This window comes from Eptesicus fuscus, chromosome 15 (assembly GCF_027574615.1).
Source record: "Eptesicus fuscus isolate TK198812 chromosome 15, DD_ASM_mEF_20220401, whole genome shotgun sequence".
NCBI classification, from domain to species: Eukaryota; Metazoa; Chordata; class Mammalia; order Chiroptera; family Vespertilionidae; genus Eptesicus; species Eptesicus fuscus.
This window is the reverse complement of record NC_072487.1, coordinates 32,045,629-32,062,070: the sequence shown is the minus strand read 5'-3', so window position 1 is coordinate 32,062,070 and position 16,442 is coordinate 32,045,629. Positions and strand designations below refer to the sequence as shown.

At 41.9% G+C, this 16,442-nt stretch overlaps 1 protein-coding gene across 1 annotated transcript in view; it reads right to left on the bottom strand.

The window, feature by feature from the left end:
• Positions 1-16,442, bottom strand: part of LOC103289210 (histone-arginine methyltransferase CARM1-like) — a 225,313-nt gene that overhangs the window by 91,464 nt on the left and 117,407 nt on the right. The window contains exons 3-4 of the mRNA XM_028150526.2: positions 8,439-8,545; positions 7,859-7,963 (exon numbers count right to left, since the gene is read on the bottom strand). Of these exons, the coding sequence (XP_028006327.1) occupies positions 7,859-7,963; positions 8,439-8,545 (212 nt within the window). The remainder of the gene's footprint in view (positions 1-7,858; positions 7,964-8,438; positions 8,546-16,442) is intronic.

Below are 16,442 nucleotides of genomic sequence, written 5' to 3'. Positions count from 1 at the left end.
GGCTCCTAGCAGAACGGCACTCCCTTGCCCTTTGGAAATTAGCAGTGGTCACATGTCTTGCTTCAGCCTGTGTAATGTGGTCATTAGTGACAGGGGTCATTTTCAGGAGGAAGATTTGAGAACTAGGGGTGTGATTTGCCCCTCCCCTTCTCTCTGTGACAGGAACTAGTATGTGTCACAAGGAGGCTGTTCCTTCAGCCTGGCTCTGGGAGCGAGAATGAGAGAGCACAACCTTTTGCTAACCCATAACGGACATGGACATAAGTATGTTGGTTTAAATCACTGAGGTCTGAGAGTTGATTGTTACAGTAGCATGACCTAGTTTATCTGAACAAGCCTACGTCAGCCATAGCCTTGCAGTGCCAGTGATTTCTGACTCAGATTCCCTAGCTATGCCCACAGCCTTCGGATGCCGTGCTGAGACTGTGCACATGGTAGCTCACTGAGTTCTTCCGGCCACCGTGTGTTGTATTCTAATCCCAAATTAAAAATAATCTCAGAAAGATTAAGGTCACAAGTCATCATCTGTTGCGTTAAAGCCCCAGCTCCCTCTTTCCCAAATGCCCTGAAAGTAGCCCGTGACCACTGCGTATTCAGTCTTCTTGGCTGTCCTTGAAAGCTGCCCTTTGCTTTCACACCAGATGAAAGCACGTTCCTCGGCTGACTCTGGCGTCTTCTTCTAGTCCCCTTTCAGGAGGAGATTCTATTTAAGTTCAGGAGAACCCTGGCACAGACATGCCATCTCCTTCCCATTCACCATCGGGAAATCCATGCAGAGTCCTTCTAAGGGCTGAGAAGCCAAAGAGAGCAGCTAGGACTGAAGTCCATTTTCTACCTCTCTCTTCAACCTCTATTACAGAGAATTAATCCAGGGGGGGGAGAGGGGGGGATGGACTCCTTATGATACAGAACCTCTCATGAACCTTGGCTTCTGTACAGGGTTTGACAGTGTCCCCTATATCACAGGACATCTACAAAGAGGCCATATGAAACCACCCCATCTTCCAAGTGCTCTTCTATTTTAATTATATAAGATCCCTCAGCCAGCCCAGGCAACACAAAATTAACCTTCTGAGAGGGTAGATCGTATGTTAGGTCCTTATAACGGCAGAATGAATCTTTTGGAAGTGATGGATATGGTAATAGCATGGATTGTGGTGATGATTCCGCGAATGTATGCTTATCTCCAAACTCATCAAGTTGTATGCATTAAATATGTACCGCTTTTTGAATGTGATCCATACCTCATTAAAGAGGTTTATAAAAATGTAAGGGAGCAAGAGCTATTTCATGACATGCAGACGGACTACTGTGCTGCAGCCTTTATTCCCACTGATGGTCAAGGTCAGGCCCCATTCGTGCACCAGGTTAACCAAAGGTGTGTGGTGCTTTCAAGCGGGAGGAGAACTGCACAGCAGGATTAGAGATGAACTCAAGAGCCTCAGATTAGAGATGAACTCAAGAGCCTCGGACCAGACTGCTGATAAGCCCAAGGAAAGCTCAGGGCAGAAGAGCCTTAAGCCTCTGCACATCTGAACACCAGCCGACTATCCGAACAGGTTGCTTTGCATGTTTGTTGTTGTTTATGTTTTCTTTGAAGCCTTCAAATCCCTGAACCCCTCCTGCCTGAGCCAACCTCACATCTGAATGCACTAAGCAGCTGTTGCGACTGGGGATTCTCTCCTCTGAAAAACGCTGATTAAAAAATAAAAAAGCCCCCGGCTCCTGCTTATTTTCACAAGTTTCCAGCAACTGGTGCCCTGACAAATGAAGTGTCAAAACATTTCCAAATTAAAACCCTACTGCTCGCACCGCCCCACACCCTCAGCAGGATGGACTCTCCCTGCTTGCACCCAGCACACGCTAGAAGAAACTAAAAATAGCCAGATGGCAATTAACAGAAACTCGGAGGAGAAGAATGGGGTGGGTTCCAGCGGGGTCAGTTTCCTGAATGGGTTCCAAACGGAGTTCTCAGCCAGCAGTGCTCTGGCCAAGAAAGGATTTTCATTAAAACTGCATGGCGGAGGCAGAATGAAAAATCAAAATTTGAAAGATTTAAAGTTACAGCAGAGGTGGAAACTACGACACCATGCCCAAACCATCAATAATAGTAATACTCGCTACCATGTACTGAGTTCATATGTGAGCCAGGTACTGAGCACTTCATCTGCAGTGTTATCTTGACCTTGCAAGGACCCTACGAAGTACCTGTTAGCTCTTATGATAAGGAAAGGGAAGCCCAGAGATGGGAGATAACCTGGTAAGATTGCCAGGCAAACGGCATAAAGGTCTATGGCAGGAGCATGGTAAGCGGCCACGCTGGAGTTTCAACTCAGCATTCCGGCTCCAGACTGACGAACATAACCGCTGTGCGATGCTGCCTCCTGCACACAGGAGGATGCTTAAGAAACCACAGTGTTTTCACCCCGCCCTTAAACTCAGAGAAACAAAAGTCTCCCTTGGAAATTTCCGCTAACTTTTCCACAGGCTGTACCTGTCAGAGGTTATGTGTGCGGGCTCAAAAGTTAGACCAACAGGGTTCAAATCCTGGCCTTTTCATTGACTAGCTGTATTAAATCAGGTGAATTATCAACATTCCCAGACCTCAGTTCTCTCATCTCTAACGTGGTAAAAATATTAATAATAAGATTATAATGAAGATCAAAGGACACTTGCTGTAGACTGAATGTTTGGGCCCTCCAAAATTCTAAGCCCCAAGGTGATGGTATTTGACGATGTGGCCTTTGGGAGGTGATTAGGTCACAAGGGTGGAGCCCTCATGATGGGATTAGTGCACTTTATAAAAAGAGACAGGAGAGAGCTTACTTCCTCTCTCCCTTCAGCCATGTGGACATATAGTGAGAAGGCTGCTGTCTACAAGCCAGGAAATAAACCCTCACCAGACACCAGCTCTATAGACACATTGATCTTGGACTATGAGAAATAAATGTTTGTTGTTTAAGCCACCAGTCCGTGGTATTTTTGTTATATCAGCCTGAGTTGACTAAAACAGAAACAATGTATGTAAAGGTCTGGGCATGGTGCCTACATATACTGAGTTCCTCAATAAATGATACAATCATGTCCTTGTAGGTAATCAGTTTGAGCGGGAAAGAACACAAGGGCTTAATGAAAAGGGAGCATCCTCCATGGACACACAGGTTATTAAAAATGGTCTTCAGTATGATAAAGCAGGTAAAAAGGATTTTAAAGGATCTGGATTTGTGGTAGATTTGGAGTTAGGGTGACCAGTCATCCTAGTGAGTCTGGGACTGAGGGGGCTCCTGGGACACTAAAACCGGGACAACTTGCTCTTCCAGTTTTCAGAGGGGAGGGAATATTGAGTCCCAGGAGTGGGCAGTACTAGAAGTAAAAATGGTCACCTCCTCTTCTTTCTTTCCTCATAATAGAAGTGACCCATCTGACTGGGACATAGGACTGAGCATGCCTAGCCCCGATGCTTGGAAGGGGCCAACCTGCCATGTCCCTATTCAAGCATGCGCTCAAGTCCCCCGTGGAGAGACTTGCTGGGCAGGCTCTGGACTTGTCTGGGGAGACCAGTTGTTTAGTGGGTAGAAAAGTTGTTTGGAGGAAAAACTAAGTAGGAATCTCTATTTGGACATACCTCCAAGTCCTGTACTCCAAACAGCATTTCTAACAATAACACTGGTATTATGATTTCTACCTGACATCTGTGTCTACCTCTAAATCAGTTCAGAACTCAGAGGGGGAAAGGGATATAATTAATTATCAACCATGTGATTAATTATCACCTTTATAAGCCCCAACAGATGGATGCTTATTTTATTTCACTGGCAGATAAACCCAATTCAGGCTGGCAGGGAAAAGGGTATTTTGTAGAATCAAATGAAGTTACAGCTGGAAGTGACCTTAGAGAAGAACTGTTCCACTATCTTCATTTTTATAGATGAAAAGATACACAAATAGAGTGGTCAAGTGACATAACCTATGTGAAATTCTGAGAGTCATCTAATGCAAAGTATTAGTACGAGTAGTACTTTGGGGAGTGGGTCTTTAGAAGCTGTAACCAAAATTAAAATCAGATTTTAGGAAATATAGAAAAAACATAGATAATAGAAGATAGATTATAGATTCCAATTAAACAAATTCAAAGGGAGATGATTTTCCCTAAATAAAAGAATTACCCCATCTCCCCCCTCCCCCCCAAAAAAAAAACCCACATCTTCAATCCATGGATCAATAGTTGAGAGTTGCATTTTTATTTTTAATTTGGCAAGAAACCTACCTTAGGTCAAAATGATTGCTTACCCACAATCTTGAATACCAGATAAGGTGTCAAAAGAAACAAGCTTTTCTCCTCTACCCTCAGCCTACCCAGCTACCAAAATCAGGTCCTCCTCATTAGGAAAGTTAGCTTCATAACTGTTAACTAGGCATGTGCCACTGGCAAAGCAAGGGTCCTGGCACCTTGAGACATATGACAAGACATATGAGACGCTTTGGCCAAGCATGGCCACTTCTGGTCTTACCTCTGTCTCTTACCGTCACCCTCACCCTACCTAAGTACCTAGATTTGGCATTTAGAAAATGTCCCACCATGGGTAAGCTGGAGAAAGCCACTTCCCCAAGTCTCTCCCACTGAGTACAGCTGTAAAACCTGGACAGAGCGCATGGAGCAGTTACTTGAGGCCTGAAAAGTAAACAGGAGCAGTAGATTGGGAAAGAATACCAGAATTTGAAATACCACCAAACCATATCCACTGACCCTCAACTCATGGCCTGAATTCAACACACCAAAAATGGGCACCGGTGTGCAGACAAGAGAGCTCCCAGAGATGCCTTCCAGTTCTGGCTCCAACACTCGAAAGGGAAGTCCTAATGCTCAGAGACAGTGTGGAGACCCTCTGTTTTTCCTTCCTCTTTTCTTTTCCTCCTCCCTCCCCTTTTCCCTCCTTTCCCTTCCCTTTCCTCCCTTCTTCTATGCTCCAGCCCTCAGCAATCTTGTGGTAGTCACATACGCCTTCAGGAGCTGAAACTATGAGAGAGGGGAACCTTCCTCTGCAGGCAATGGTGCCTCCGTTCCGAAAGGCTGGAACCAACCCCCCATGGGGTTTTTTCCTCTCTTTGCCCTCTCTTTCTCTGTTGGGCCAATATGTAAGTAGGCAAAGTCATAGACGTGTACAGCAGAGGGCGCTTTTTGGCCCAGAGACTGAAAAGTGTTCCCAGGAGACCAAAAAGTAGCAGGGAGATCATGAAGAGGAAGGAACTTGGCAAAGCAACCCCATAAAGGTGTTTGTTGTTGTTTTTCTAAATATCCTCACCCGAGGATATGTTTATTGATTTTAGAGAGAGAGGACAGGAGAGAGAGAGAAACATCGATCAGTTTTTTCTCATACACAACCGACCGGAGATGGAACCCACAACCTAGGTATGTGCTCTGGTCAGGAATTGAACCCACAACCTTTTGGTGCATGGGACAACACTCCAATTAACTGAACCGACCGGTGGGGTTGTTTTGTTTTTGTTGTTTTATATATAAATTCCTTGCTTTATCCTCAACCTGTGCATGCATGGATTTTACCTGAATTAGCAAACTAAAACTGAGAACTCCACTTGGGTGCCATACTGACCACTGGGTGACATGCACATGGGACAGATCCAAACAATACTGCTAGGGCTTTGAAAACTGCACTGACATAGGAACCAGAGCCCTCAGAAGAGCTACTAGTGCCATAGAACTCACAGCCCGAACCTAACCAGGTTGACTGAATGCAAAAAACAAAAATCCATTATCCATAGGCTTTGAACAAGTCCTAGAGTCTCAGAACATAATATGGAAAATGTACATAATACAGTCCAAAATTTCTTGGCATGTTAAGAATCAGGAAAATCTCAATTCCTTGGGAAAAGATAATTAACTGATGCTAACACAGCAGTGACACAGACGTTAGAATTATCTGACAAAAAACTTTCAAGCAGCCTTTATTTAGAAAGCTCCAACTAGTAATCATGAACACTGCTGAAATCAATGGAAAAAACAGAAAGTCTCAGTCATAAACCAAATGGCATAAAGAAGAGCCAAATAGAAACTTGGAATTGAAAAATATGAGAACAACAACAAAAAGTGTCTGATGGGCTTGATATCAGAATGGAGCTGCAGAGGAAAGAAAGCCACGGGCAAATCAACTTCTAACTGGAGGTCTATTTATCACAACCTTCTCACTCTTCATCTCTCTGTTTTAATTAGCTATTGCTGCATAACAAACCACATCACCATGTAGTGGCTTAAACTGGAAGCAATTTATTATTTCTCCCAATTTTATGGGAGGGCAGGACAGTTTCTCTGCTGGTTTTGCTTGGACTTACTCATGTTTCTGCATTTAGCTGGAGGTATGGTTAGACTGGAAGGTCCCAAATGGCCTCACTCATAGGTCTGGCAATTGGTGCTGGCTGTTGTCTGGAGAGCCTCAGCTCTCCTCCATGTGACCTCTCCACCTTCATTTGGCTAAACTGGGCTTCCTCCCCATATGGTGGTCTCAGGGTTCTAAGAAGGTGAGACCAGACGTCACAAGGCTCTCTAAGCCCTAAGATCTGAAACTCGCTCAATGTCACCTCTGTCATTCTATTGATCAAAGTACATCACAAGGACAGCAGAGAGATAGGGGGTAAAAAAATTAGACCATTTTCCTGAAGAAAGAAGCAGCTACATAACTTTGTAAGTGGATGAGAACACAGGGAAGCATGAGTCATTTGGATCATTATTTCAATGTTCCACCACCTCCTTCTTGGGGAATTAATACTGCAATCTCAGAGGCCACAGATCTACAATTACTACGGTAGTGGAAGAGATTGTGAAGCTCAGAGAAATTAGTGTTTTGCCTAAGATCACACATGGGGAAAATATCAAACTAGGTCTTATGACTGCTGATTCCACTGAGCAGTACTCATCTTTGAGATGAACTGTACCGTATTTTGAACACTTTGTTTGTGTTCAAACACAGGCAGGAGAACAATTATGTGTTCACAATCAGTCATCATTCAGATCCATTTTGTGAAGGAAATAAATGCAGGCACTTGTGGAGTCCATGAAAAAGAAGGAAGTAAATCGACACAGTAAGAGCTAGTCCTTAGGTATCAATTAGGCTCCTAACCTATTCTGTGCACCAAAACAGTGCATATAGCCTCCTGAGTTTCCACACTCGAAGCTTAATTTCTTTATTGAGGTAAAATTCACATAACATAAAATTAACCATGAATCATTTTAAAGGGTTCAGTTCAGTGGTATTTGGTACATTCACTATGTTGTACAACCATCACCTCTATCAAGTTTGTAGACATTTTCGTCACCTCATAAGGCAACCCTGTACCCACTTAGCCACCCCCAATTTCTTCATCCCCGAGCCTCTAGGAACTACCAGTCTGCTTTCTCTATATGATTTGCTAAATCTGGATATTTCCTATAAATGGAATCATATGAGCTTTTGTCATTGGCTTCTTTCACTTAGCATGTTTTCATGGCTCATCCATGTTGACACATGTATCAGCATTACATTCCTTTTTATGGATAACAGAAATGTAAGTAATATTCCATTGTATGGTTACACCATATTTTGTTTATCTACTCGTAAGTTGATAAGCATTTGGACTGTTTTCACTTTTGGGCTATTGTGAGTAGTGCTGCTTACGATTCATGTACATACAGTTGATTAAATACCTGCTTTCAATTTGGGGGGTATATACTAGTTAGGAGTGGAATTTTGGGGTCATGTGATAATTCTATCAAAGTTTAGTTTTGATTCTAGTTTTTGACAAGACTTCTGAACATGGTTACTGGTATAACCACTGATAAGAGATGAATGGTCTGCAGTCAGCATACCTTGTCTCTGAAGTCAACGTGGTTCTGGAGGATGGCTCTGTGGTAAGTGGCTGTCCTCACAAAATCCTGCATCATGTTCTGCTGCTGGGAAATGCAGCCATAAAACTGCAAGGAAAAGAGAGCGAGAGGGAGCGTAAACAACCCGCAAGGCAGCACCTGCATGAGCATCTGGTTCTTACAAGCCGCCTGGTCAAGACAGGCCTAGCCTCACACACAGGGTAGCTGAGGCTTTGGCAGACACATTACACCTGCCATCTTTTGGTAGTTTTCTATTCCCAAGCACCATTCTAAGTGCTTCACATACATCCTACTATCAAATCCAATCATCACAACAATCTGATGGATTATGTTCCTCAGCTAAGGGAAACTGAGGCTCAGAAAATTGCCCAAGTCCTGACAACTTGGTAAGTGGACAGAGTGGAGATTCCAATCCAGGTGATGCTACTGTTGCTGCTCAGGGGACCATGCTCTCAGAACCACGGCAGTACAGTATCAATAGTCTCCTCTCCGCCCACCACCCTGTTCAGGTGTATCCACAGGTGTGCTACAAGTCAATTCCACTTGGGGCAACTTCCCTGACCTGGAAGTATTGTGTGGCAGATGCCTCTTCTGTCCGCTGGTTAAACACTGAGTATTTCTTTTTCTCATTCCGGCACCTTTTCAAGGTATTTGAAAATGCGCTGAATTCTGCAAGGAGAAAGAAGCAAATACGTGTCTATGCCTTGGAAATCACAGAAATCACCATTGCACTCTACAAAATTCCAACTCAGAAAATACTGGAAGATTATAATAGCACGTTCATCGCTGAACACACGCATGAGGATTGGCAAGGTGGAAATGGGTACCACTCCGAGGTGTGACACCCTTATTTACACTTGTCAGACATATTTGCATTCACAAATGTCAAGTGAGAGAGCGTAAGGGCACACAGACGAGGCTCATTGAGTTCTCTCGCTCCTGTGCTCGCACAGCTCCCAGGCTTATTTCAGAATGCGCTCTGGGGAAGGTGACTGTTGATGACACAGAAAAAAATAGATATGTGAATACAAAATATATGTGTATGTAAATGAATATATATGTAAATCTCATTCTGTTACATAGTGACAGGGCGTGTTTGTTGTGTTGGGTTTTTTTACAGCATTCTCTAAGCATATAGAAAAAAGGCAAAATAGGAGATATGTGAATATAAGAGAATGCTTTCTATTATTTGAGGGGAAAATACATAAGTGAAGACTCAAAAATATCTTGGAAATGATATTACTAACACAGCATGTATGGTTGTCAAATTTGGTGACTTGTGCCTTAAAAATGACTCTCAAATCCTGCCCTGTGGCCTTCACTGCCTGTGGCCTCTTCCGTCTCCACCTGGCGTTGTGACCAGATCTTCCCCTTACAGACCACATGGGTCCCGAGTGCCCAGCACTCTCTCTCACGACCTCCAGCCCTCACATTCTCTCTGCCCCGAGTGGGTACCCATGCCCTCTCTTCTTTCACACGCACATCCTCTACGCTTACAAATCCCCATATCAACCTGGTCCTGGCCTGGTTCTTGACTTTGAATCCCATTTCTTCTATTCAGATTACCTTTTGACATCAAACTCCTATTCATCCTCCAAGATTCAGTTCAACCAGCATTTCCTTATTGCTGTGTTCTGGAACATCCATAGACAAAACTTAGTTGCTGTAAAACAGTGGCCCTCAATACTTAGCTATAGATCATAATCACCTGGGAATAATTTTTAAAATCTGGATGGTGACCCCTCATCCTACATCTGCTAATTCAATGTTGCGGGGGTAGACACGAGGCATCTCTATTTTCTCGAAAGCCTCCGAGTTAGTTTCCATGTGTAGCTAGGGATGAGAACCTCTGCTCTAATCTCACTCTCCCAGCTTACCACTGTATTTCATATTTGACTGAATTGATCAATTTTTTTAAGATGCCCATCTCTCTCTCTCTAAATCAAACTCTTTTAGGGCATGCTTCTCTGGCTAAAACTTTATCTCCATTTGAAAATTTCTGTCACATCTTTATCTTTTGTATTTGCACCCTTATAAAGGAGAGAATGAAAATAATGATTTTAAAATAATTATAAAACCAACACAAGAATAAAAATCTCATTACACAAGCTACTAATCATTGTTAAAATTTTAATATGCTCTTTTGGGTTGTGGGAGTGATGAGAGAGAGAGAGAGAGAGAGAGAGAGAGAGAGAGAGAGAGAGAGGTTCCAACCTTATTTACCTCTTCAAAACATGGTACTAACATAGCAGCCACCCAATAAATAGGCCTAAAATTTAAATTTGGGTAAATTTCTAATGAATTTGGGGAACCTATATTTAATTGGTGAGGCCGCCCTTTGAAGCCCTGGGAATATTCCATGTGGGGGCAGTTGAAAACATCTTTCTGGAGAGTAAATATGTAAGCATACCTAACACAGCCCATTCTGCTCAAGAGAATGCCATCTACTCTAAAGAAACTTTGCAAGGGATAAAGGAAGGGATTCTTGGTGTAAATATACATCCAGATTAGATACAATGCATCCTGAACAATCAGTGTGTTTCACTACCTTATACATGCTCACTGCAATTTATAAACCCTTCCTCAGCTAGTGTTCCCTTGTGGATGGATCAGGGAAATGCATGCAAATCAAAACTACCCTGAGATATCACCTCACACTTATTAGAATGGCTATCATAAAAAAAGACAAGAGATAACAAGCATTGGCAAGAATGTGGAGAAAAGAAAACCTTGTACAATAGCCTTTTTAATATTGGGAATTTAAATTGATACAGCCACTATGGAAATCAGTATGGTAGCTCCTCAAAAAATTAAAAAAGAAAAAAGAATTACCCAATCCCACTTCTGGGTATATATCCAAAGGAAATGAAATCACTATCTCAAAGAGATATCTGCATTCCCATGTTGATTGCAGTATTATTTACAATAGCCAAGACATGATACAACCCAAGTGCCTGTCAATCTGTCAAATGGATGAATGCATAAAGGAGATGTCACACACACACACACACACACACACACACACACACACACATTTCCCCCCCCCCAAGGAATATTATTCAGCCACAAAAAGAAAAACCTACTATTGAGACAGCATGGATGGACACTGAGGGTATTATGCTAAGTGACATAAACCAGAAAAAGAAAGACAAATACAGTATAATCTCACTTATTTGTGGATTTTTTTAAATGCCAAACTCATATAAACAGAGTAGAAAAGTGGTTGCCAAGAGCTGGGGCATGAGGGAAATGGGGAGACATCTGTTCAGAGGTAAAGGGAGTACAAATGTTCAGCTATAAGATGAATAAGGTATAAAGTTTTAATACACAACATGGCGACTACAGGTGATAACACTTCATTATAATGGAAGTTTGCTAAGAGAGAACTTATATGTTCTCAGCAAAACATAAAATGAAATGAAATGAAATGAAATGAAATGAAATGAAATGAAATGAAATGAAATTTTCAGATATACTAGGAAAAAAGGATCCTGGATAATGTTTACCAAGTTCTAGTCTTCTGGCCTCCTCCAATTCCCCGTGAGCTCTCAGAGAATGCCAGTAGTGGTTTATGTCAACAATCTGTGAGTTCTCTGAGTCCTGGGCATCTCAGTTGTTTGGGTTTTCAAAGCCTATAGTAAATTCATTTGTTCCACAAATAGCCTTTTTTAAATTGAGTTTATTGGGGTGACATTGGTTAATAAAATTAACCAATTGCACACTGAAACATATAATTTTATTTGTATATTGTATTTGTGTTCACCACCCCAAGTCAAGTCTCCTTCCATCATCATTTACCCACCTTGACCTACTACTCCCCCTTAATTCCTTTCCCTCTGTAACCACCATATTGTTGTCTGTGTCTATGAAGCAAGTTGAAAAGCATAATTTTTTTTGTTAAAAAGCAAGATTATGACTAAAAAGTTACACAGCTAGTCTGTTTTTTTTCTCACAGCTAGTCTTCTTGTGTGGTTCACCAATTGTCTCAAAAGGAAAATGTAAAAGAGAAGTCCCAACAAAGTTGTGTATTATACCAGCATCTATCCAATAGATAAATAGCCTTCAAAAATAAATACTAATTTGGATGTATCAGCTCTACTGTGTTTGCTATTTAAAAATATATTTTAAAAATATATTACATTAAAGACACTATAGTCACAACTCTATAATCCCAGCACAGGGACCAAATTGACAAACCCAATATCAGGGTCTCAGGTTTGAGATGCATTTATGGGATTTAGGAAATCCGAGCATTCAGGCAAATCCAGGAATCAGCATCATTTACTCCTGTCAGTGGTGAGTTCTGTCACAATGACTGCCAGAATAATGTTTTCTTCACGTTACCCTTACATTTAATGGTTAAATAAATGTCTGTACATAAAGGAAATGAGCGTGTTTCCACGTGATACATAAAGATTTTTTTAAAAAGCCCCACACACCTTAAAAAGAAAAAGACATTTAATTGCTGATCCCTCCTCTCCCCTCAGCCTCCAGAAGGACTGACACATAGCCACTAACGGTGCTGTCGGAGTCCATTCGGACGGCTACGCGTAGGACCATAGATGGGGTGACATAAATGACAGAAATTTATTTCTCACAGTTTGGAGGCTGGACGTCTGAGATCAAGGTCTCAGCATCACTGGTTCTGGTGAGAACTCTCCTCCGATTGTAGACTGCCGACGTCCGGCGGGGTCCTCGCATGCTGGAAGGGGCCAGGGGGCTCTCTGGCGTCTCTTTCATCAGGACACTGAGTCACCCTCATGAGCTGATCTCCTCTCAAAGGCCCCACCTCCAAATGCCATCACATTGGGATTCGGTTCCAATATATGAATTTGGGGGCACACAAGCATTCGGGCTACGGCAGTGCTCACTGAGGAATCCAAAAGGAGATGCAGCACACACAGCACGGCTTCTTCTCTTCCTCAGTTCTCCACACGAGGGGGAGGGGCTTCTGGGCAGAGGCCTGAAGGGCTCTTGAATTTTGCCTCTGGAGAACTTCTGGCAAGGAGAACAATTTTCTGGATGGAGGAGCCTTTTGATCTTCAAGGCACTCTTTGTTTGAAAGATGCCATTGATTTTGTAGAGCCCAGGTGGCTCCCAGGAAGAAAAGAAAGGGCAGCTGTTTGGAACCTTAGCGAGTCAAAATGGATGTTCACATTTGCATATTGGCCCCTTCAGCTGCCCAGGACAAAAAAGTTGGGAGGGCATGGGTCAGAACCACTGCTGTGCAATAAAGAGATCCCTGTGGGGGTATTTCCCAGAAGTCTGAGGGCAGCGTCTACAAGGATGGGAACCACCCTCAGTTACTAGGAAAAGCCACGTCTCTCTGCCACAGATGGATTTTGAGTAAAATGGAAACTCCTTGCAAAGGACATACTTTTCCACACTGTATCGAAGGGGATGACCTGTGGGACTGCCACTGCCACCACTCTGGCTGTCAACCATCATGTTTGTCATTTTTCACCGCAAATATCTAGATGCGATCTTCTCTGTCATACAGATATGAACCAAGCTCATGGCGCTTCCATGCCAAGGCCGTGATTACCTCCCTTTGTATTTGCAGGGTGGACTTAGGTTTCTTCTTGACAAAGCGTTGCTTTTCAATGGCAGCGTGTAGTTATATTCACGGATCAATAAAGACTACCGAGGCCCGCCATTTCCCTTCTGCTCTGTTACTCCTCAAAAACCATATTGAAGGGATCTGTTTTTGTTTGCTCGCTTCTCTTAAATAGCTGCTATTTACAAGTGGTGCTGTCTGTGGTGCTTTACATAAAATGTTTACTCACCTAGATACTAGCATCTTCTTGTGCCAAGGAAGGGTAATACCTGTCTGACTACCTCAGCTGTTCTGGCCACATGTCCCAAAATTATACCGGAAAATCCACAACTGACAATATGATCATCATGATGTAGATTTTTAAAAAATAATACCTCAAACTCTAGACGTTGTTGCAGAACTGCTTCGGGACTATAATTTACAGAAAGCCCATTTTAATTATCTCTAGTCCAATCAGCTGAAGTTTGCAAACTAAGCTCTTTTTCCTGGGCTCCTAAGGAAGCTACCTATTTTCCTGTGGTTAGCATACAAAAAGGAGAACAACATTGACCACGTGCCCCCATTCAGCTCTCCTTCCCTTGGTTTCCTGTCTCGGCGCTTTCCTCTCGAATGGATATGGCTCAGGAGAGACTGCACTGACCCCCACATCTCCTCTCTGGTCAGAGCTGGAGAAACAGCATGCTATCTCAGGGCATCGTTCAAGCAGGATGGGTGTGATGCCAGCAGCTGCTGAGGATCTTGTCTCCATCAGCCCCTTATTACTTCTCTGCACAACATATGACATAATAACTATTGTATTTTGTCTAAATGCTTAGTTTTTTCTGTGTTAGCCAATGAAATGTAGAGTTTATGAGGGTAAAAAGACTTACCATTTAATCTTAGTGCTTACTATGATACCTGGCACATAGAAGTGTCCAATAAATATCACTGAATGAATGAGTGGATGAAAACATTCTTTCTTTTTTCCCCTTTCCTATGTACGTTTTATTATCATTATTATTATTATTATTATTATTATTATTATTATTATTACTGTATACCTGTCCACTCTCACTTCCTGACTGGTCCAGTTCTCCCACAGCAATTATCTACTTTTATTATTTTATTTTTTAATCCTCACCTAAGAATATGTTTTTATTGATTTTAGAGAAAAAGGACGGGAGAGCAGGAGAGAGAGAGAGAGAGAGAGAGATGTGAGAGAGAAACGCTGACTGGTTGCCTCCTGCATGTGCCCTGACCGGGAATTGAACCCACAAACTTTTTGGCATACTGGACGATGCTCCAGCCAACTGAGCGACCCAGCCAGGGCTCAGTTGCTCTATCTTTTAGAGACATTTAATTAATCAAAAATTTCTTCTAGTTAGATATCACTGGCAGAACCAAATATCGTTGGTCTCTGATGTATATTAAGTCAAATTCTATTCACTATCTGAACTCCTAAATCACAGTAATACTATGCTTCTCTTTCTCTCTCTGTCTTAACAAGGAAGAACATAATGTTTACATAATAAAGTTTCCATACCTTCTTCATCCCAACTCCCACAGTTATATAAATGCAAACTTAATGTTAGAGAATTTTCATATACTGTGTGTGTGTGTGTGTGTGTGTATACATGCATATTTCCAGAGAAAGGCAAAGCAGTCTCAGATGGTGGGAGGTGAAACAGGACCGAAAAATGAATACATTTTAACCCTAAATACTTACAGGGGACTCTGCTGTTGAGTAAAATTCAACATAAAGGTGACCCTAAGAAGGGCCTCATATAAGCATATATAGGCTTCATTTAGAAACAAGGTAGATTCTCCGAGTGCCCAAAATAGCATTTTTATGACACTATATATTTCTATTGCTTACATGAGAAAACTAGAATAATGGACTTCAAACTAATTTTTTCTTTTATTGCTTTTATCTCATTTTTAAAAAAAAAAGGTCCTCATTCCTTGAAAGCAATTGTCAAATCAACCTTTTAAAACAAAAGTACTTATAAGCTCTAAGAGAATGAATACATTTTTTGGCTTTTAGCTTCTCTCAAAGCCTTACAATTAGCAACCAAACCTATAATTTGTAATCTATATTAACACTTACCTAACATTATTTTTGTGCAATCAAAACATTTAGTACAGCAATTTTCAACCTTTTTTGTCTCACGGCACACACAAACTAATTAATAAAATTCTGTGGCACGCCAAAAAAATATATATTTCTTACCGATCTGACAACAAAATCGGATATAATTTTGATTCATTCACACCAGATGGCTATTGTTGTGTTGGCTGTTGTCATTTTTTCATTTGTCAATCTAAAGGAAAAGAGATCAGTGCCCCTGGGGTCAGATGGCATGTTTTAAAAATTCTTGGGGTCTACTAGTTGAAAATCACTGTATTACTACAAAGCTCTGGGAAAGACCACCGGGAACTATTTTGTGTATTTGTCACACCTCTAAATGTCAAGAATTTTATGCAAAACAAATGGGCCATGGATCTTGTCAAATTTCAAAGGCAATTTTTATGCATGTCTTAAAAACCAGTTAAACACTTATTGAGATGACTGGCAGTGACCTAAAACATTTATGAAAGTAAGGACAGATTATTCATATGCTTAAATACTGAGCCAGGTCTCTGATCCCTGTGGGATCTCAGTGCACTGGCCCTGACGCTCCACCCACCAACCATGCAAGCGCAAGATCCAAGAACTGTGCAGTCTCCAATAAGCACCGGCATCAGGGGTCAGCCTTGGCCAGAGGAATGACTGAGCCAGAGCAGGAACAAGGTTTTAAGGAAACCATATCAGTGAAAACTACTGTTGGCAAGTGGTGGAAACTCAACTAAATTTAACAGAGATAGGAACTTTATGACAGACAAAATTGAAAAAATCCAGTATTAAAATTTTATTTTTAAGAATGCCTGTGTCCAGGAGTTCGAGAATGATATTGTTAAGATTTTCCTTCCCTTCCCTTCTCTCCGCCCCCACCCAACTCCGGCCCCTTCCTCCCCCTCCCCCACTCTCTT